Here is a 21,944-nt window from a genome sequence, read left to right on the forward strand (position 1 = left end):
CAGTCCATACTCTGCACAGATGTTTCGGTAGACTATGCCAGCCACCTGGTGATGACGTTCCATGTAGGCTTTCCCTGCCAGCATCTTACACCCTGCAGTTATGTGTTGGATCATCTCAGGTGCCTTTTTGCACAACCTACACCTTGGGTCTTGTGTGGTGGGGTATATCTGGGCCTCAATGGCTCTGTGTGCTCAGGGCCTGCTCGTGAGCAGCCAGGATGAGTGCCTCTGTGTTGTCCTTCAGGCCAGCCCTCTCTAGCCACTGATAGGACTTCTTGAGATCAGCCACTTCAGTTATGGTCCGGTGGTACATCCCGTATAGGGGCTTGTCCTCCCATGATGGTCCCTCTGCCAGCACCTCATCTTCTGTTCCCCATTGTCTGAGACATTTACTGAGTAGGTCATCCATTGGAGCCTTCTCCTTGATGTATTCATGGAGCTTGGATGTTTTATCCTGGACAGTGGCTTTCACACTCACTCGTCCCTGGCCGCCTTCCTTTCGGCTTGCGTACAGTCTCAGGGTGCTGGATTTGGGATGGAACCCTCCATGCATGGTTCTGAGCTTTCGGGTCTTAACGTCTGTGGTCCCAATCTCGTCCTTTGGCCATCTTATTATTCCTGCAGGGTATCTGATCACTGGCAGGGCATAGCCGTTTATTGCCCGGGTCTTATTCTTGCCATTGAGCTAGCTTCTTAGGACTTGCCTCACTCGCTGGAGGTATTTCGCCGCAGCCGCTTTCCTTGTTGCCAGTTCGAGGTTGCCATTGGCTTGTGGTATACCGAGGTACTTGTAGCTTTCCTCAATGTCTGCTGTTGTTCCTTTAGGAAGTGAGACCTCTTCAGTGCGGACTACCTTTCCTCTCTTAGTCACCATCCGACTACATTTCTCAAGCCCGAATGACATCCCGATGTCGCTGCTGTAGATCCTGGTTGTGTGGATCAGTGTCTATGTCCCTTTCGCTCTTAGCATAAAGCTTGATGTCATCCATGTAGAGGAGATGACTGATCGTAGCTCCATTTCTGAGGCGGTATCCATAGCCATCTTGGTGATTACTTGGATTAGGGGGTTCAGTCCTATGCAGAACAGCAGTGGGGAGAGTGCATCACCTTAGATGCCACATTTGATGGAAACTTGGGTAAGTGGCTTGCCATTAGCTTCAAGTATGGTTTTCCACATCCTCATCGAGTTCGCAACGAAGGCTATTAGGGTCCTGTTCACCTTATACAACTCCAAGCATTCAGTGATCCATGTATGTGGCATCGAGTCATAGGCTTTCTTGTAATCAATCCAGGCTGTGCACAGGTTGGTACGTCGGGAGCTGCAGTCTTGTGCAACTGTTCTGTCAACCAGGAGCTGATTTTTGGCTCCTCTGGTATCTCTACCAATGCCCTTCTGTGCTTCGCTCATGTATTGATCCATGTGTCGACTTATCTTAGCCGCAATGATGCCTGATATGAGCTTCCATGTTGTGGAGAGATAGGTTATTGGCCGATAGTTGGATGGGATTGCACCCTTTGAGGGATCCTTCATGATCAGGATGGTTCGCCCTTCGGTTAGCCATCCTGGGTGAGTCCCATTCCTCAGCAGGTGGTTCATTTGTGCTGTTAGGCACTCATGGAGTGCTGTGAGTTTCTTTAGCATACCTGTCAACTCATACCGTTTAGCCTTAGTTCATACGGATTTTGTAGTGAATCTTATGTATATGGCCGTGTCGCACATGTCATACGGATCCTGAAAATTTCCGTTAGAATGATGATTATACATTAACCAGACATTGTATTTTGGAGATCTACAATAAATATCATTGAAAATTTCGTGTTTTTTCTGCCTTTTTGACATATAAAATGCTTTGGTATGTTATAAAGATTTTTTTGGTAGTTTATACAGGTTGGCGCTCCGAAAAGTTGACAGCTATACTTTAGCCAGTATGTGTGGACCATGTCCGGGCCTGATGCAGTCCAGTTCTTCATATCTGAGACTCTTTCCTGTATGTCTGCCACTGTTATGATAACTGGGTTCTGTTCAGGGAGGTTGCTGTGCTCCTCTCTCAGGGTCACCAGCCATTGTGCACTGCTGTTATGTGCAACCTTCTTCTCCCATATGCCTTTCCAGTACCTTTCGGTTTCCATTCTTGGTGGGTCAGCTCTGTTGTTAGGACAACGCTCAGTGGTAGGGTTAGGACCCTGCCACTGAGCGTACACTTTCGCAGGTTCTGTTGCGAACAGCCTGTTTATTCGTCTGGCCTCATTCTCTTTCGTGCACCGCTTTAGGTGGCTGGACAAGTCTTTGAGCCTTTGTTTGGCCGTTTCGAGTGCTTCAGGTATGGTCATCTGGATGTACCTCTCGAGTATCGGCCTTTTCATCACACCTCTCTGGGCCTCCGTCAATTGACTCACATCTTTCCGGGCCGCCTTGATCTTAGCCTCCAACCGTCTTTTCCATGGTGGGTAACGTATCTCATGGCTTCCATGGTTGCTCTTATAGCCAAGCATCTCTCGGATCACTGATGCTGAAGCGTATATCAGCTCATTGGTTTCCGTACGGTTGCGATCGCCCTCAGTGCTGCATTCACACTTTCGATGAGACTTTCAGGTGGTACTTCACATAGCCGTTGTGATCTTAGCTTTCAGGTCAGTTGCTGCCTCTCTCAGCATTTCATTCAGTGGGGCTGGCCTCCCAATCTCATCATCTGCATTTATTGGGGCTTGCCTCCCAATCTCTGGTATGACCTCCTCCTCTGATTTGGCAGCCTGAGGCCCTTCACCATGGAACCTGCATTGTACCTCATCAATCTCAAGTTGTGACAGCAGTTGCCGTTTGTGGATGTTGGAACACTGAGCTACTAGTTGTTTCATGGTCAACCGTGACTGTGGGTTTCAAACTAACCATTTAGCCCACCTTCTCTGCATGTAACCCCTCTGACGAGGGTTGCTTGAGTGACGAGTTATGTGGTCATTTTTGCCCTAAGCGGGATCCGAACCACCGATGCCTTACCAACTGACCTATCCAGCCTCGTGTGTGTGTGTATATATATATATAATATATATAATACACACACACACATACACACACAGTACAGCATAATATAGTATACACTGTAGTTCAGATTTGAGTGTTGCCTGTGAAGTCCACTTCTACACTCGTTAAACATGTCACAAAGTCTATGACATGTAAAGAAAGTCTATGAGTAAATAGGGGAATAAGATTTCCATGTTGGAATTTGCCAAACCTTTTTAAATGTCCTGTAGAAGAAGAAGAAGAAAAAATGGTAAAGTCAAAATAAAATCGTCATATACATTTAGCACAACACAGCGAATCCTACCTAATTTGAATCAATTTGAACACTACATCACAGCCTATTGAGCAAATCCCTGATGCTAGGTTCGCAGGGGGTTATTGACTCATGCTGGGCACTGTTTTAGCTATGCCCAGAAAAAAGCCAAGAAAACTAGCATGGTGAAAAACAGTTTAACATGAAATCGCCACAACTGAGTTCTAAACAAATCTCTGAATTTACTTGACAGGTTCTTTACACTTTCATTTGTTTTATGGGCTGATATGATAAAGATTGAACTTTACCAAAGTGATAGAAAGGCAAAAATTTGGGTAAAGGTTGGATATCATTGCTCATGAACATACAAGCTAATGTGCTAATAGCATGGCTAGCATGGTTTCTTCTGGAATGGATCCTTTCATCTTCATAAAAAAAGTAACATTTGATGGCAGCAAGATAATCGCCCAAAACACACTGCCAAACCAACAAAGGAAGCTAAAGGTTTTCGACTGGCAAAGGCAATCTTCAGATGTCAACCAAAGAGACTACATTATCCCTGCGAAAGAGGACACTCAAGGAATTAAGCCACCAGGTCAAAACAACAAGGGACCCAAGCCCTGGAAAAAGCTTAGAAAAGTATCACAAAAGAATAAAGAAAATGCTTTATGACAATGTGTTACGCGCTTGTTTAGTCTAATGCAAGAAGATGATTTCCAACTACTTATTCATTTTGATGTTGCAATTCATCTCCAGGCCATGAATGCTCATCTGATTAAAATGTTAACTTCCATCTCTAATATTTGATCTGGTAGCTTCAATTGGCATCTGTCCCTTCTTATCACAGATAAAAACAAGTGTGAACAAAACAAAACAAACACACACACACACACACACACAATGATACATGTAACCAGCAGACATTTGAAACTCTACTTTGCTTTATATTCCTTTTCTGTCTCCTGCAGGTTATTCCTGAAAATGAAGCTCTTCACTTCCAATGATCATTTTGATCTGTTGTGATTTGTTTTTCAACCTATTTATTCTTTTCCATCTTCACTGCATGGACCCTCCCCTCTCTCACTCACTCCCCAATCATTGTTTGCCATTGATGTGAGCGAGCGAGAGAAGAGGATGGGCAGCCAAGAGCAAAGAGAAGACGATGATCAACTTTACCAATCAACCAATTTGTTCGTCATGTGTTGCCTGTTTCAAATATTATGCGTAAGGATAAATGCCATGAGCACTCAATGTTGTTGTAGAGAAATTGTTGTGTTGACTGAGATTGAGTGTTGAATCAGCTGGCCTGCTCTTTACGTTCCAAATACAGTGGTACCTCTGCTTACACAATTAATTGGTTCTGGAAGAAAGTTCTTAAGTAGAACTAGAGACACATTTTCAATGTAAATGCCCTAATCCAGAGGTCCCCAACCTTTTTTGCCCCACGGACCGGTGTATGTCAGACAATATTTTCAGGGACCATCATTTAAGGTGTGGCGGATTAATACAACAAAATAATATTGTATGAGCTGCATGAAAACTATGGTGTTTTCGAAATATAATAATAAACACAAGGAGTGTCTAATATGGCCGCAACACTCATATCGCTATGGTAATGTTTAATGCCTTCAAAATATGATACAACGCAAATTCAAAGTGCATGAAAACGCCAATTCACCACAGACCCGAGCTTGATTTTCTGCAACCAGACGGTCCCATCTCAGGGTAATAGGAGACAATGACACCTCAAGTGTGTGGTTTATGTCCAGTCTATATTTATATCTATCGTCATATGCGATCTCCAGCCCGTTTTTTTACTCATTATGCGTGCTCCAGCGTTTTGTTTTTGGCGTAATCGGTCACGTGACTGAGAAGCGTGGCTTAACGTGAGTCAAGCGTGACACAGGCGGATGTAACGGAGAATCCGGTAATTTTTCAAAAATAAAACATCTTTCGTATTCCGAAATAAATAAAACGAAATTAAGGCAAGTTCTTTCTGTACGGCCCGGTACCTAATGCCCTGCAGACCAACCGGCGGGTGGGGATCTCTGCCCTAATCCATTCCAAGCCCCCCCTCCCCCCAATACAGATATAAATGTTTTGTAAACCACAAAAATGCATAAAAGTATTAAACAAATACATGTTACAATTAAGATTATTATTATTAAGAATAAAGAATAAAAATGATGGACATTTAATTTTTAACTGTGTCCTCATCGTTTTTTGCACTCTCATGTTCTCTCTCAGAAGTGTATTTTGCCTGGGGTTTTGTAAAGAACTGATCGAAGGACGTTTGTGTTGTTGGCTTTTAACAATCCTTCGTAAATGTCTAAGGCAAACATCAGCATAGTCAGCGATCGCCCGACTGGTGAATACTTTTTCTGTGTGATTCAAATTTAGATAAAACTATCGGAACACCTCCTGGCCCGAGAGGTGAATGACGAGGACTCTGAATAGACACATATCTATCTACACACTCATATGGTAGAGGTCCCTCTTAGCCAATGGGATGCCAGGATGATGCTCGATAATAGCCAATGGCAGAGCAGCTATAAGTATTTTGCAATCAGGAAACTCTGAGCTGTGAGTAGTAGACCATGCTCTATTTTTATATTCCATATCTTTAAATATCTTTCGTGACAAGAGGCAATATTTTCCTGTTGAGGCATTTCGTAACTTGAAAATTCATATGAAGAGACGTTCGCAAGTAGAGGTACCACTGTATTTGATTTCGTCTTCAGCAACCAATTGATTTATCCCAAAAAAAGTGCAATTTTTTAATGAATATTTTTATTATTTCTTTTTAGCAAAACCTAACTTCAGTGAGATAGGTGCTCATGTTGTGGCTTGCAGGCAGATGTATATCTAGCTCCTCTTGCTAGCATTAATACAATTCCTCCAACCACGTCGTATGATGAAAACCTACAGCCAGAAAAATTCAGCTCAACTCAACTTTATTTCACGAGTACCTTATCAAATGCACCAGTAACAAAGTGTTCAGGAAACCAAAACAAAGTAAAACATTTGAAGGTATCTCGAGTTGGTTCTGTTTGAGACTCTGACTCTGAGGAATGCATATGTGTATGATAAGACTAAATGAAGACTATTTCAAATAGTCAGGACTATAAGTTTGATTACACGCACACACACGCACACACACACACACACACACACACACACACACACACACACACGCACAAGGTCTTATATTCTGCATGCATGAGTTCACTTTTTATGGTCAGGCAGCATCTCATCCCGGGACAGAAAGAGACTGGAGCGACTGGTCAGGAAGGCCAGTTCTGTCCTGGGCTGCTCCCTTGACACTCTGGAGGAGGTGGGAAACAGAAGGATGCTAACTAAGCTAAAAGCTATGATGGCCAGTCCCTCCCACCCCCTCCAGCCCGCCCTTGGTAGCTCCTTCAGCCAGAGACTGTTACACCCGCGCTGCAAGAAGGAGAGATACCGACGCTCGTTCCTACCGACTGCTGTCAGGCTGTTGAATAAAAATAACAATAATAATAATAATAATTAAATGATGTGATGTGTGTGATGTGAAAAACAATTGTAAATAGCACTGCGATTTATCCATTTTGTATTTATATTGCACTTAATTGAACGGTGCTTGTTTGTTTTTTCTTCTGTCTTCTTTCTACCCACATTCTTGCTGCTGGAGGCTGTAAATTTCCCCAGTGTGGGACAAATAAAGGATATCTTATCTTACTCACACTTATTATTGATGCATTATAATAATAATAAAAATAAATAAATGATAATAATACTAAACTTAAACCACCACTGCAACAAATGTTAGATTCGAATTTGATGTCAATCGTGTTTTAACCTTTTCAAGGACACCAGTTACAGCAGTGGACATCTTATGTTATCGGGTTACAGGTTATCATTATTGGTGCATGAAAGGGTTCAACAGAATACAGTCACCCAGTAAGGGTAACAGTTTTTCCCAAGATGAGCAAAATACCAATATAACTTCATACGAGGGTTGGGAATTTCTTGCCACCTCATGCTTTTCATTCCATGATGATTTATAAGGCATCACTGACAAATTCTTTATTGATTCCTTTCCAATGCATCCTGATGCATATCAGATATATTTTAATGAAGGACTGGGAGTCATCCTGAGTACACGATGGGCATTTGAATATGAGTAAAATCATATGAATGACATTCAGTATATCATGTTCGGCTTTTGTGTATTACGGCTTTGCTCACACAAAGAACCTCGACACACTCAACAACATTTGGCCTTTAGGCGGAGAATAAAACATGTATTATACATCGAGCTCAGTGTGAGATGGTAAGGAGGGTAACATTAAGGAGGAAGTGAACTCATGCATGCAGAATATCAGACTTCGTGCGTGTGTGTGTGTGTGTGTGTGTGTGTGTGTGTGTGTGTGTGAGAGAGAGAAAGAGAGAGAAAGAGAGAGAGAGAGAGATGCACATGTGGTTATCCACTGTCTTCTCTGTTCAAAAGAATGTGCAAAGTAGATTAAATTGACCAACAAAACAATCTAATGTCAACTCTTCACAGTGAATCATTCAAATGCACTGCTTGTACTCGTCTATAAAGGTGAGTGTCATCCCAGAGCACAGGGGTGGCCATTTAATTTAGCAAGGGGACCAAATGAGAAACTGGAAAACTTGATTAGGGCCAAGCCAACGGGCCGACACCAGCTTTGTTGTATATTATTTTTAATGTGTTTATCAAAAGTATATGAAATAAAATGATCCATAAGTAGATATTGTTTTAGTTAATGAAATAGAAATGTAAGACTAAATCTATATCTTCACACATTAAAAAGGTGTTTTGTGCAACCGCCAATTCATTTAAGCCATTCCTAGTCAGGACTCCCAAGTTGAAAGATTAATAAGAAGTCTAATATGATTCACAGTGATTGACAATGATCCACCAAAATGATACACATCCTTTGGCCATCTTCCCTAAACCACACTGGGAATAAAAATTTTTCGAACACTTGGTCAAACAATGAACACTATTTTCCTGCTTCGTGAACTTCTTGTTATTTTGGGAACAAGTCTTCTGTTACTGCCTGCTGGGCAACTCTCCCAATCAATCTGGTTCAATCTTTGCATAAACTAGCAAAAAATGTGATGTAGATGAGTTCATTTTTATTGCTGCCATCATGTGTGACATCAGTGAAGGTTAATGAGTCTGTCCCAGAAAGTCATGGAGAACCCCAAGCCATGACATGAATTCCACTGAGTTGCACAAATAAGATTGTGCAGTATGTCTGGGCTCTCAAGTTCTCTTGGGATTTATATTTTGCATCTTCCGTTGCAGCCCCCCCACCCCCCTTGTTTATGAATTATTCTGTGAACAGTAGCTTGTGATATGTTAACTGATGTCCACTGGTTGTTGTTGGTGGTGTTATATTAACTACTGTCGTTTTTCTTGATCTTTGTTTTTGTTTTGTTTTTTCTTTTTAGACTTTTCAAGTGGTTGTATGGGCAATGGCCAATGAAAATAGCTCAGACTGATTTTCCATCTCCTCTCAGCCTCTTTCTTACTCATCGACAGCTCTCTGGTTTTCATTTTTGCTACACATCTAATAGTATACATTGGCTATAAAGTCCTGTTCAAATGCTCTTGTGTGTGTGTTGAACCAAGAGGTGAGTTCCTCTGTGTTAGATGAGGGTACGCAAAGGTTGTTAAAGGGATCAGAGAACCGACTAGCAGTGAGAGGGTGAAAAATTCGGCAGTTGCAACCAGATTTGACAGCAGCACGCGAAAAGACTACGTCAAATAAAACTGCCAGGTGATCAGAAATCCCATTTTAAAGAGCTTCCAGATTTGACACCGGGAGACCATAAGCAAGGACAAGGTCTAAAACATGTCCCCGTTCATGTGTCAGGCTGGTCACATATTGCCCGAAATTAAAAGAGTCGATAAGTCTTCAGAAGTCCTTTACTAGTAAAGGAAATTCAGAAACGATGAAAAATGTGTGAGTAATCACGATTAATTTTTTAGTTCATTTGAGTTAATTATGACAGTTGCATTTTTAATTAGATTAAATATTTTAATCGTTTGACAGCTCTATATATATATATATATATATAGTATATATATATACTGTATATATACCCCTACCCATCCATTCATTTTTTAATCCTCTTATGATCACGGGGGTCGCGGGGGTGCTGGGGCCTATCCCACCCACCGGTTGCCAGCCAATCACAGGCCACACCATTCAAGCTCACAATGACACCTCGGGACAGTTTTAGATTGTTGCATTAACCTGCCATTCATGTTTTTGGAATGTGGGAGAAAACTGGAGTTCCTGTAGAAAACCCACGTGGGCGGAGGGAGAGCATGCAAACCCCTCACAGGAAGGCCGGAGCCGGAATCAAACCCTGTACCTCTGCACTGTGACCCGCAAACACTATATATAAAAAAATAATAATAATAAAAAATCCTCGTCTCATCCCCCCTCGGGTGGAGTCCATCCCTCATTCAGCTTTCAGTTTGGGGGTCACTGCCCCGAGTGCTCCGACCACCACAGGCATGACTGTCACCTTTACCTTCAGGCTCTCTCCAGCTCCTCTCTGAGCCCTTGGTATTTCTCGAGTTTTTCGTGTTCCTTCTTTCTGATGTTTCCGTCACTTGGAACCGCTACATCCACTACAACGGCTTTACTCTGCCCTTTATCTATGATCACGATATATGGTTGGTTCGCCATTACCATCTTGTCAGTCTGGATCTGGAAGTCCCACAGGATCTTCGCTCTGTCATTCTCCATCACCTTCGGAGGTGTTTCCCATTTTGACCTTGGGGTTTCCAGTCCAAACTCCGCACAGATGTTTCGGTAGATTATGCCAGTCACCTGGTTATGGCGTTCCATGTAGGCTTTCCCTGCCAGCATCTTAGACCCTGCAGTTATGTGTTGGATTGTCTCAGGTGCCTCTTTGCACAACCTACACCTTGGGTCTTGTCTGGTGTGGTATATCTGGGCCTCAATGGCTCTGGTGCTCAGGGCCTGCTCCTGAACAGCCAGGATGAGTGCCTCTGTGCTGTCCTTCAGGCCAGCCCTCTCTAGCCACTGAAAGGACTTCTTGAGATCGGCCACTTCAGTTATGGTCCAGTGGTACATCCCGTGTAGGGGCTTGTCCTCCCATGATGGTCCCTCTTCCAGCGCCTCATCTTCTGTTCCCTATTGTCTGAGACATTCTCTGAGTACGTCATCCGTTGGAGCCTTCTCCTTGATGTATTCATGGAGCTTGGATGTTTCATCCTGGACAGTGGCTCCCACACTCACTAGTCCCCGGTCCCCTTCCTTTCGGCTTGCGTACAGTCTCAGGGTGCTGGATTTGGGATGGAACCCTCCATGCATGGTTAGGAGCTTTCGGGTCTTAACGTCCGTGGTCTGAATCTCTTCCTTTGGCCACCTTATTATTCCTGCAGGGTATCTGATCAATAGCAGGGCATAGCTGTTTATTGCCCGGGTCTTATTCTTGCCATTGAGCTGGCTTCTTAGGACTTGCCTCACTCGCTGGAGGTATTTGGCCGTAGTCGCTTTCCTTGTTGCCAGTTCGAGATTGCCTTTGGCTTGTGGTATACCGAGGTACTTGTAGCTGTCCTCAATGTCTGCTATTGTTCCTTCAGGGAGTGAGAGCCCTTCAGTGCGGACTACCTTTCCTCTCTTAGTCACCATCGGACTACATTTCTCAAGCCCGAATGACATCCCGATGTCGCTGCTGTAGATCCTGGTTGTGTGGATCAGGGAGTCTATGTCCCTTTCGCTCTTAGCATACAGCTTTATGTCATCCATGTAGAGGAGGTGACTGATTGTAGCTCCATTTCTGAGGCGGTATCCATAGCCTGTCTTGGTGATTACTTGGCTTAGGAGGTTCAGTCCTATGCAGAACAGCAGTGGGGAGAGTGCATCACCTTGGTATATGCCACATTTGATGGACACTTGGGTAAGTGGCTTGCCATTGGCTTCAAGTGTGGTTTTCCACATCCTCATCGAGTTCGCAACGAAGGCTCTGTTCACCTTATACAACTCCAAGCATTCAGTGATCCATGTATGTGGCATCGAGTCATAGGCTTTCTTGTAATCAATCCAGGCTGTGCACAGGTTGGTACGTCGGGACCTGCAGTCTTGTGCGACTGTTCTGTCAACCAGGAGCTGATGTTTGGCTCCTCTGGTATCTCTACCAATGCCCTTTTGTGCTTCGCTCATGTATTGATCCATGTGTCCACTTATCTTAGCCGCAATGATGCCTGACATGAGCTTCCATGTTGTGGAGAGACAGGTTATTGGCCGATAGTTGGATGGGACCGCACCCTTTGAGGGATCCTTCATGATCAGGATCATTCGCCCTTCGGTTAGCCATCCTGGGTGAGTCCCATCCCTCAGCAGCTGGTTCATTTGTACTGCTAGGCGCTCATGGAGTGCTGTGAGTTTCTTTAGCCAGTAGGTGTGGACCATGTCCGGGCCTGGTGCTGTCCAGTTCTTCATATCTGAGACTCTTTGCTGTATGTCTGCCACTGTTATGGTAACTGGGTCCTGTTCAGGGAGGTTGCTGTGCTCCTCTCTCAGGGTCACCAGCCATTGTGCACTGCTGTTATGTGCAACCTCCTTCTCCCATATGCCTTTCCAGTACCTTTCAGTTTCCAGTCTTGGTGGGTCAGCTCTGTTGTTAGGACCCTGCCACTGAGCGTACACTTTCGCAGGTTGTGTTGCGAACAGCCTGTTTATTCGTCTGGCCTCATTCTCTTTCGTGTACCGCTTTAGGCGACTGGACAAGGCTTGGGGCCTTTGTTTGGCAGTCTCGAGTGCTTCAGGTATGGTCATCTGGATGTACTTCTCGGGTATCGGCCTTTTCATCACACCTCTCTGGGCCTCCGTCAATTGACTCACATCATTCCGGGCCGCCTTGATCTTAGCCTCCAACCGTCTTTTCCATGGTGGGTAACGTATCTCATGGCTTCCATGGTTGCTCTTATAGCCCAGAGTCTCCAGGATCACTGATGCTGAAGCGTATATCAGCTCATTGGTTTCCGTGATCGTTACGGTAGGGATCGCCCTCAGTGCTGCATTCACACTTTCCATGAGACTTTCAGGTGGTACTTCACATAGCCGTTGTAATCGGTTTCTAGGTTGCCCAGCTTTCATTCTCGCCATGATCTTAGCTTTCAGGTCAGATGCTGCCTCGCTCAGCATTTCATTCATTGGGTCTGGCCACCCAATCTCATCATCTGCATTCGTTGGGGCTTGCCTCCCAATCTCTTGTATGACCTCCTCCTCTGATCTGGCAGCCTGGGGCCCTTCACCATGGAACCTGCGTTGTACCTCATCGATCTCAAGTTGTGACAGCAGTTGCCGTTTGTGGATGTTAGAACACTGAGCTACTAGTTGTTTTGTGGTCAACCGTGACTGTGGGTTTCGAATTAACCATTTAGCCCACATTCTCTGCATGTAACCCCTCTGACTAGGGTTGCTTGAGTAGTAGCATTCCAACAGAGCCATGTTATCGCATCTCGCCCATCTCCGCTTTGTTCCAGTAGCCCATTTTTCATCAAGGTGCTCTGGTTCCCCAGCACCTGACGCAGACCTTGTTTGGCCGGGCGACGTCTGAGCCTGCATGTCATTCATTTTATTGTCTCTCATCATTGTATGAGGTAGGCATTAGCGTGAAGGATCTTGCCCAAGTTGCCCCGTGTTATGTGCTCATTTTTTGCCCCAAGCGGGATTCGAACCACCGTCTCCCGTAAGCCAAACCGATGCCTTACCAACTGAGCTATCCAGCCGCTGCATATATTAAAAAAAAAAAAATCCTCATCTCACCCTTCTGGTGGTGTCCGTCCCTCATTCAGCTCGGGTCCTCCCGGGATCTGTTGCAACCACTCATCTAGTTTGGGGGTCACTGCCCCGAGTGCTCCGACCACCACAGGCACGACTGTCACCTTTACCTTCCAGGCTCTCTCCAGCTCCTCTCTGAGCCCTTGGTATTTCTCGAGTTTCTCATGTTCCTTCTTCCTGATGTTTCCATCACTAGGGACCGCTACATCCACTACAACGGCTTTCCTCTGCCCTTTATCTATGATCACGATATCTGGTTGGTTCGCCATTACCATCTTGTCAGTCTGGATCTGGAAGTCCCACAGGATCTTCGCTCTGTCATTCTCCACCACCTTCGGAGGTGTTTCCCATTTTGACCTTGGGGTTTCCAGTCCATACTCCGCACAGATGTTTCGGTAGAATACATTCGGTAGAATAGAATATATATATATATATATATATATATATATATATATATATATACTGTATATACATATACATACACAATACACACACACACACACACAGTCATATCTCGGTTTTCGACCATAGTCCGTTCCAGAAGGCTGTTTGAAAAGCGATTTGTTCGAAATCCGAAACTATTTTATTTGGCCATGATTAGGGGCTAATACACAATGCAGAAATAACAAAAAAAAAAAAAACGGTCAGATTTGTGTAAATCACAAGAAACGCGTCAGCTAAAAATGAGCGTTAAATGAGGAAGCGTCACTTCCTCGTGTAACGCTCATTATTAACAGACGTGTTCGTGTAAGGAAGGCGAGAAGAGTCGAGTGGCGTATTTGGCTTTGCTCAGTTTGGTCAAAAAACGGTTTTCGGTCATAACCCGAGGTGTAAAACTCTAGAATTTTCTGGTTGGAATCCGATTTGGTCGATAACAGAGGCGTTCAAAAACCGAGGTTTGACTTTATGTGTGTGTGTGTCTATGTATCTATATATCTATCTATATATATAGATAGATATATATCTATCTATATATATAGATAGATATATAGATAGATATACAGTATATATACGTGTGTTAGTTAGTTCATTATCCTCCTATTTGGAACATTGGGCGACGAGTCTCCTCCATTTGTTCCGGTCACTGGCGACCCTTCTTGCTCCACGCCAGCTGACACCCATCTCACTGAGGTCTTCTTTGGCAGTCTGTCTCCACGTCTTCTTTGGCCTACCTCTCTTCCTCTTTCCACCCTCTGGCATCCAGTCCATGGCCACACTTGCCGGTCTCTCTCTTGGCAGTCGGAGTACGTGGTCGATCATTTTCCTTCTCTTTTCAGAGACAATGTCTGACAGTTCAGCCACTCCTGCCCTCTACATCACCTCCTCGTTGGTGATGTGGTCTCTCCATGAGATCCTCAGGATGGATCTCAGGCAAGGCCGATGGAAGACATCTAACTTGTTGGTAATGTTGGCTGTCTTCATCAGAGAATGTCTCACAGGCGTAAATCGCTGTTGGGATAACCACTGACATATAGAGGCGTAGCTTGGTGGTCGTAGTGATGGCCTTCGATGACCAGATGTTGCGGAGGCGTTTGAACACTCCCGCAGCTTTACCAAGTCTACTGTTGATGTCTTTCTCCACACCACCTGTATTTGAGATGTTACTCCCAAGATATGTGAAGCTGTCAATGTACTCTATGTCATGATGGTGTAGAGTGAGTGGTTGAAGGTGTTGGTGCTGTCCGACGGCCATGGCCTTGGTCTTTTCCTGGCTAATTCGTAAACCGACCTTAACTCCGTGCTCATGCAGATTGTTGGTCAACTCCTGGAGTGCGGGCTGGGTGTGACTTAACAGAGCCAAATCATCTGCAAATTCCAGGTCAGCTAGTCTGCTCCCTCCCCACTTCAACTTTTGCCCCTGTGATGGACTTCCTCATCACAAAGTCAATTATGATGATGAAGAGTAGGGGTCACAGAATGCAACCCTGTCTTACACCAGTGACAATGTCAAAATCATCAGTTGTGCCACTGTTGGTTTTGACACAACAGGTTGAGTTGTGGTACAATGACCTGAAAATGTTCATGTACTTGAGGGGTACACCATACAGTTGGATGATCTGCCACAGTGACTCCCGTTGGATGCTGTCGAAGGCTTTCTTGAAGTCGATATAGTTGATCATGAGTGGTATCTGAAGTTCTTGGCACTGCTCTACGATGTTTCGAAGAGTAAAGATCTGTTCTGCGCAAGACCTTCCCTTCCTGAAACCGGCTTGCTCTTCCCTCAAGATGTTATCCACTTCTCATCTTTAGGGCGATGTAGCAGAACACTGCAGAATACCTTGCTGGGGATTGACAGCAGTGTAATGCCCCGCCAGTTATTGCAGTCTGCGAGGTTTCCCTTCGGGAGCGTGACAATGACCCCACGTCTCCAGTCGGCAGGAACCTCTTCAGCATGCCAAATCAGGTTGAACAGGTGGGTAAGGCTTTCCACAACAGCGTCTTGGCCATGTTTCAACAGCTCGGCAGCTACCTCATCGAGTCCCGGTGCCTTGTTGTTCTTAAGGCCCTCGATTGCTCTGGCAACCTCAGTCTCGGATATCTCTTTCGATGTAATATTTAGAGGTGGAGCTGGTGTCTCTTGATCGAAATTGAAGAGCACGGGAGGCATTGGTTGGTTGAGAACCTCCCTGAAGTGTTCCATCCTTCTTGCTTCTTGCTCCTCGTCGCTTAGAAGTGTCCTGCCATCCTTGCTCCTGATTGGCACGCTAGAGCTGCTCCTGGAGTTGGTTAGCTCCCGCACGATCTTGTATAGGGTCGTCGTGCTGTTGTTCTCTGCTGCTCTACTGCTTCTGTCATTATCCAGTTTTGCTTTGAAGTCTCCAATAAGCATTTTGATGTCATGTCTGGGGATCTCCTCAAGCACGATCTGGAGCTGGTTGTAGAAAGATATCCTATATTGTCCCGCAATGGGGAAATTACAATTTAGAAGGTGTCTTTATCGTCCACTGAGACAGCTTCAGTTGGGGCAGAGACTTGTACGATGGTTACTTTGGCATATCTGGTGTAGAGCCTTGCTGTAATAATCCGTTGATTCACCGGCTTCCATCCAATCAATGCTTTTGCTGCACTACTGGAGAGGATGATGCCGACTCCATGGGAATGGTGGTCTTGCTTCCCAGAGTACAGAAAAGTTGCTCCATCAACCATGAGGCGCCCTTGCCCCGTCCACCTCATTTCACTAACGCCTAAGATGTCCAGGCGATAGTCCCTCATATTCTTCAGCACTTGGTCCATGCGACCAGACTGGAACATTGTGCGCACATTCCAGGTGCTTACTCTGGGGTTGGTTTTGGTTCCAAAGATCGGGGTCATCAGGGGTCGGGCTTCCTGCTGGACTTCACCCATAGATACATCCAAGGATGTGCCGTCTCTTCTTCGCCGTGGTTTACCGGAATGGCTTCCTCTCGTCATTTCTGTAACAGGTTTTTGTTTTACAGGGTGAGGTTGTTAACCTCACGCCCAACCCCCAACCTGGAGTACCAGTTGGATGCAGTTTAACCTCGTAGCCAGGACGAGTATACATATATTCAGTATATATATATATATATATATATATATATATATATATATATATATATATATATATATATATATATATATATATATAAAATCTTAATCAAATTCAAATGTCCAAAACGTTACAATGTTAACCTATTTTTTGGAGTATTTTTTTTTTCTTTTTTGTGGTGGTGGGGGGATGGGGGGGGTCAGATCCTAAAACGAAAAAGAAAAAAATAACTATATACCAGTGGTCCTCAACTAGAAATGCTGTCGGTCCACTTTTTTTTCTTTTTATAAGACCAAGGTCCGGTCCCATGCACGGTGGTCATGGGGAGCAGGGCTATATGCCAATTTAGTATGGTCAAGCCAAGCTTATACAAATCAACACTCCTCACAACCGACCAAGAATGGGGTGCATGAAAATAACAATTATTCACTTTGCCAGTACACAGCAAATAATGAGAGGTGTTGTGTTGAGGCAGAGGAACTCTTTTATTTTGTTAAGTTGTGCCTGCTTAATAATAGAAATAGCCCTTTTAGGGGAATAAGACATTTTTTACTTTAACTTTGTTAAACAGTAGTTGTCTTTTTTCCATTAATTTAACAAAAGCAAAACAAAATACTAATTTTACCAAAATAAATACTAAAAATGAAAACAAAATTATTTTCATTTGTACAATTCCCCTTTTCACATCCCCCTTGAAATCATTGAAAAATATATCAGAAGAGGAGTTAAGAACCATTTTAAATACTGACACAAGGGAGCACAGGAATGTGCAGTGCTGTTCTTCCACTAAAGGTGAATGCAATGTCTGAGGCATGCAAATATTATTTGAGGACGCCATTGGGTTGTTCATTTAACATGTTGCGCTGTTCTGCCGTTAAACAGCTGCAAAGATCCCCGGGTAGACGGGAGCAAAACTGCACACAATCAAAACCTGCCGCGATTTGTCTTCTCCTGTGCTGAAGCTATGAGCACACTGTGGCGTCGCGCATGCGTCTGTTTCCTGACACAATCATCCATTTTGAATGCGTGACACTGATGTATGGGCACACCTTAAGTTCAGAGGAGCCAATCAGCGCGTCGTTATCGCCGACATGCCCCCGTCTCCAGTTCGTCAAACATTGTACACACACAGAGTCGCGCTGCTGCGTCCTCTGCAATACATCTGTTCGTGCACGCAAATAATACAACGGATAATTTTAACAAGCGATCGCGGTAATGCGCAGATTATAGACCAAAAATAGATATTGTATAACGGAAAAATCACGTTATAATTTATTATTTTATACAATTTGCCGAGGGTCCGGACAGAGGAGGCCCGGACAGAGGAGGTCGGCGGTCCGGACAGAGGAGGTCGGCGGTCCGGTCGTGGATCGCGGTCCGCCAGTTGAGGAAGAGGGCTATATACTATGCACATTTACAGTAACAGTGTCTGTGTTTTTGTTGTCTGGGGTGCCAATTGTTTGAAGTGCTCATACAGTACTCACAAAATTATGTTGCTGCCCTGTAATTACAAGTCGCGTCTCAGTAAATAGGTGTGTATGCATTTGTGTGTATACTTGATATGCGAGGTGAAACTTTGAAATTGGATGTGTCTAGCCGTGTATGTGCATGTATATCTGGGTGTGTGTGTGCGCGCGCTCACTCTTTGGTGCATTTTGTGCCTGTAATGGGAACAGGGAATTCGTACTGAGGTGAGTGTTTGTAAGTGTAACAATGCATTTGAGGCTGACTGCAAAGGAGGAATGTGTGTGTTCCCTCATTATGTTTCTATGTGGCACCAACGAGCTGTGATAAAGCTCACTTTGAAAAGCAAGCAACTTTGGCTGCAGGCTGTGTTGGCCTCACCTCCAGCCTCCCTAACCTGCTGAATGTTACATGATGCTTGGACAACTCATGCATAGTGTATTAGCACAAACATGTCATTGAATGATATACATACTGCATTGGCGCCTGGATTCGACTTCACTCACATGCTGATAATCTATTTTTCATCAGCACATGCTGTGGGGTGGCTGTTTTGAGGACAGTCAAAATTAAGATGGTTTGTTGCAGCGTTTTGTATTGTTAAAGTCCTTTATTTGTCTGTTGGTTGGAGTTTAATTTATCACTCAAGGTTGTATGTCTTAGCTAGATGGGAGCATTTTATACATCTTACATTCCTGATTGCTTTTCGTGAGTGCTGCATTTTCCGCAGCTTGTCTCTTCCGATGTCCTTGTGTTCCTTTGAGTTGCATACAAGTTCTCCAAATCTGCTGCATGTTTTTGTTTTAAATGTTGAATCACTTGATCGGGGACTGTTTTTTTCTCATCGCATGACACTACAAACCCGAACCGATTCCAAATTACTGACAAAAGTGTGCCAGTGTTGGCCACCATGTCACACAAAATGCAAGATGTGCTCTGAAGTACAGAAGCCACTCAGAAAGAAAAAAACATCTTGACCCTGGAACTCGATTAATCACCCGCCCCTGATTTGAATAAACGTGGATGACAAATAAACAGCTTGAAGCGAAGAATACTTTGTATTTGATCTTCTTTAACATCATTTTGACATATGGAGAACTCTTGGCGATTTGATGAAATAACCACCGTACATTCAGGTCGGGCATAAATCATACTGTACAAATATAAAAGAAATCAAAAACTGCCAACTTTAATGTAGGAAATCAACATGGGGAAACAACTCAAACTAACACGAAGTAAACCCGTTGTTGTGTCACGTCAAAATATGCACACAATGTGCAGAAAATAATTTTGCTATAATGGGTGCAGATTTGATTTAAAAATATGAAACACATTTCAACATTCATTTCATCCCAAAATTCATGAACGGTATACATGATTTTGGTGAGTCAAAGCAAGGCTAAAATAGATAAGAATGTGATGCTCCTATGTTACAGAATACCCATCGGATGAGCTACATATTTAAAAAACAAAACAAAACAAAACAAAACAAACAAAAAAAACAGTGGAAAAAAAGGTTGCTTATAGTCTGAAATATTGTGGTGAATAAATTTCAGCAAAATGGGCGAATTATTTTCACCATCTATAGATGAATGGCATATGTATGATCTTATTTTCACCATCTATAGATGAATGGCAAATGTATTAATTTTGGGGATGAATTCCTGTTGGTTTTAATGCTTCTTTTTTTTTGCATTTTAAATTTTAAATTAAAAGCAGTGTAAGATACACGACTGCACGATCTGTAATTTGTTAGTAGTACGGCTGAACGATTAATTGCGCTTGTGATGATATTATGATATAACTACAAACACTGCAATTTGACTGGTCGTTGGGAGCAGAATGGAGAGCAGGAGACCTGGCAGGAAAGGAGAGACATGAATGCTGAGCTCAAATCCGGCCATTCACTGCTGTGCTGTGTGTGTGCAATTTTCTGCGCGTTTTCTGTCTCACAATGCATTGAGGGGAATATCTAACCTGTTTTGAGATTTTTTTTTCCTTTTGCCCTGTGAGATATAAAATGTAAATGTGTGCACGCTGCATGAGCAATATTCTGAGGTCAGAAATTCAGGTGGCCAATCAAAATACATCATCTGGTCACAAAATTTTCAACTGTCACCAGCTGCATTTTTAGAGCAGTGTTCCCCAACCACAGGACTGCACAGACATCTTTCTCAGTGTACTTTTAGTATGACAAAATAATAAACATCACACACTGCAACTGGCTGGCAGCCGGTTCGGTGTGTCGTCTGCCTTCCACTCCCAGTCACCTGGGATAGGCTCCAGCACCCTCCTGCGACCTTGTACAGGAAAAGCGGTGTTGAAAATGGATGGATGGATAAGCATCACTGTTAGTCTCACGTTGCTAGCTTTAGCTAGTCTGATCGCCACTATCCATAAAAGATTCATAGCAGGGCTAGCGGGACCACGGAACCAGCAGTGAGAAAGAGCAGCAGCACAAAGTGTTGCCAAATATTACAGTCTATCTAATATTGCATGAACAACGATAGTGTGCCAACATTCACTTTATTTATCATCACATTTGTAAACTACTCAGTTGTAGGATGACATTTGTTTGTTGTTACATAAACCAAATACAGAGGTGGGTATTCCATCCGTACTGATGGAAAGTCCGTCAGTCTGGCATTGGTGGATGCCCGTTTTGCTACAGAAATCTACAATCATTTTTTTTTGTTCCAAATATATTATGTCCTGTATGTGTATTTATTTGCATATACTGTAAACCATTATGGTTGTAGCCTTATGTAAAATCGTGGTGAAATTATTTATATTCAAGACTTGATTGGATGTTACCCTTGGCGACAATGTGGAGCTGGATTCTGGTAAAGGTTGCCATTTTGAACTTTACCTGAAGAGTTTGGAGCATTTTTGAGGTTATAGCAGTTGCAGGCAGCCACCAGCGTGCTCCTGCAGACTGTAATACAGTTCAACAGATTGGAAACTAAGTGTATTTGAAACGTATGTGATTGTATGTAAATGTATAACTCTTTGGCTCGGTACCGTATGATGTAGGCACACTGAGATGTGGTGCACTCCATTTAACAATTTAATCAATTTAGATTTTTCATCTGTTTGGCCATGTGATTTTTTTCTTTCTGACGGACTGACTGACGACTGGAGTACTGGTGAAATTTACTGATGGAAGCTTGGGGAAAATAACATGACGGACTCACTGACTGACAATGACAAACACCTCCCCCTGTGAATAAGTCATCAGTTTCATTTACATGATTGACCCAGAATCATGAGTTGCGGCGTAGATGCAAGCCACCTCGGCCACAGAAATTTTGTATTTCCAGGGATTTATATGATGAGGATCGACACATTCCTGTGCTTGTTGGTAAAAAAGGGGCTGTAGTTATCACACTTGTCGCATCTGCTACAGTACAAGATGGTACAGTACAGTACAAGATTGTGAAAATATGTGACCAAACATGGTAGCACAGTCACTTGCAAAATATGCAAACCTAACCACAAATACAATGAAATATTAAGTGAAATAGCAACAACATAACAGAAAAATGCTTCTTTCTGAGTACAACAATTACGAGCATTAACCATCATTGTGAGAGGTATGTTTAACCATTTGTTTTGCTTAGTTTCTATGCTAGTACATAAAAATACAAAGTATGTATTCACATGAAACTAGTCTGTGGTGGAAAAAAAAATTGGGGTACTGCTGTATTAGATGATAAAATGGTCAATATGTGTTCAGATGTTTCCTTGTCTGATTTCATGAATGAAACTGAAGACACTCGCATAATTATGTTAGTTATCATTTTATTGATGAGGCGTCATGGTTGCCGCTTGGAATGTCTGCTTGTGGTTCTCCCGGTT

General features: G+C 43.5%; 2 protein-coding genes across 6 annotated transcripts in view; one reads left to right on the plus strand and one right to left on the minus strand.

The window, feature by feature from the left end:
- The window catches only part of bcas3 (BCAS3 microtubule associated cell migration factor), a 376,831-nt gene that overhangs the window by 260,266 nt on the left and 94,621 nt on the right, over nucleotides 1–21,944 (plus strand). Inside the window, exon 23 of one of the 5 annotated variants that reach the window (XM_052078878.1) lies at nucleotides 4,241–8,897. The exons of the other annotated variants lie outside the window; for them this stretch is intronic. Coding sequence (XP_051934838.1) covers nucleotides 4,241–4,251 — 11 coding nt within the window. The 3' untranslated portion in view covers nucleotides 4,252–8,897. Of the gene's footprint in view, nucleotides 1–4,240; nucleotides 8,898–21,944 lie in introns of those variants that run through there. 5 annotated transcript variants of the gene reach the window in all.
- On the minus strand, nucleotides 1,570–12,529 carry LOC127609236 (uncharacterized). The gene is made up of 2 exons (XM_052079075.1): nucleotides 11,888–12,529; nucleotides 1,570–2,091 (listed from the first exon to the last, which is right to left on the minus strand). The coding sequence occupies exons 1-2, from the start codon at nucleotides 12,482–12,484 to the stop codon at nucleotides 1,765–1,767; spliced, it is 924 nt and encodes a 307-aa protein (XP_051935035.1). The 5' UTR covers nucleotides 12,485–12,529; the 3' UTR covers nucleotides 1,570–1,764.

The sequence above is a fragment of the Hippocampus zosterae genome, chromosome 10, assembly GCF_025434085.1.
Source record: "Hippocampus zosterae strain Florida chromosome 10, ASM2543408v3, whole genome shotgun sequence".
Taxonomy (NCBI): Eukaryota; Metazoa; Chordata; class Actinopteri; order Syngnathiformes; family Syngnathidae; genus Hippocampus; species Hippocampus zosterae.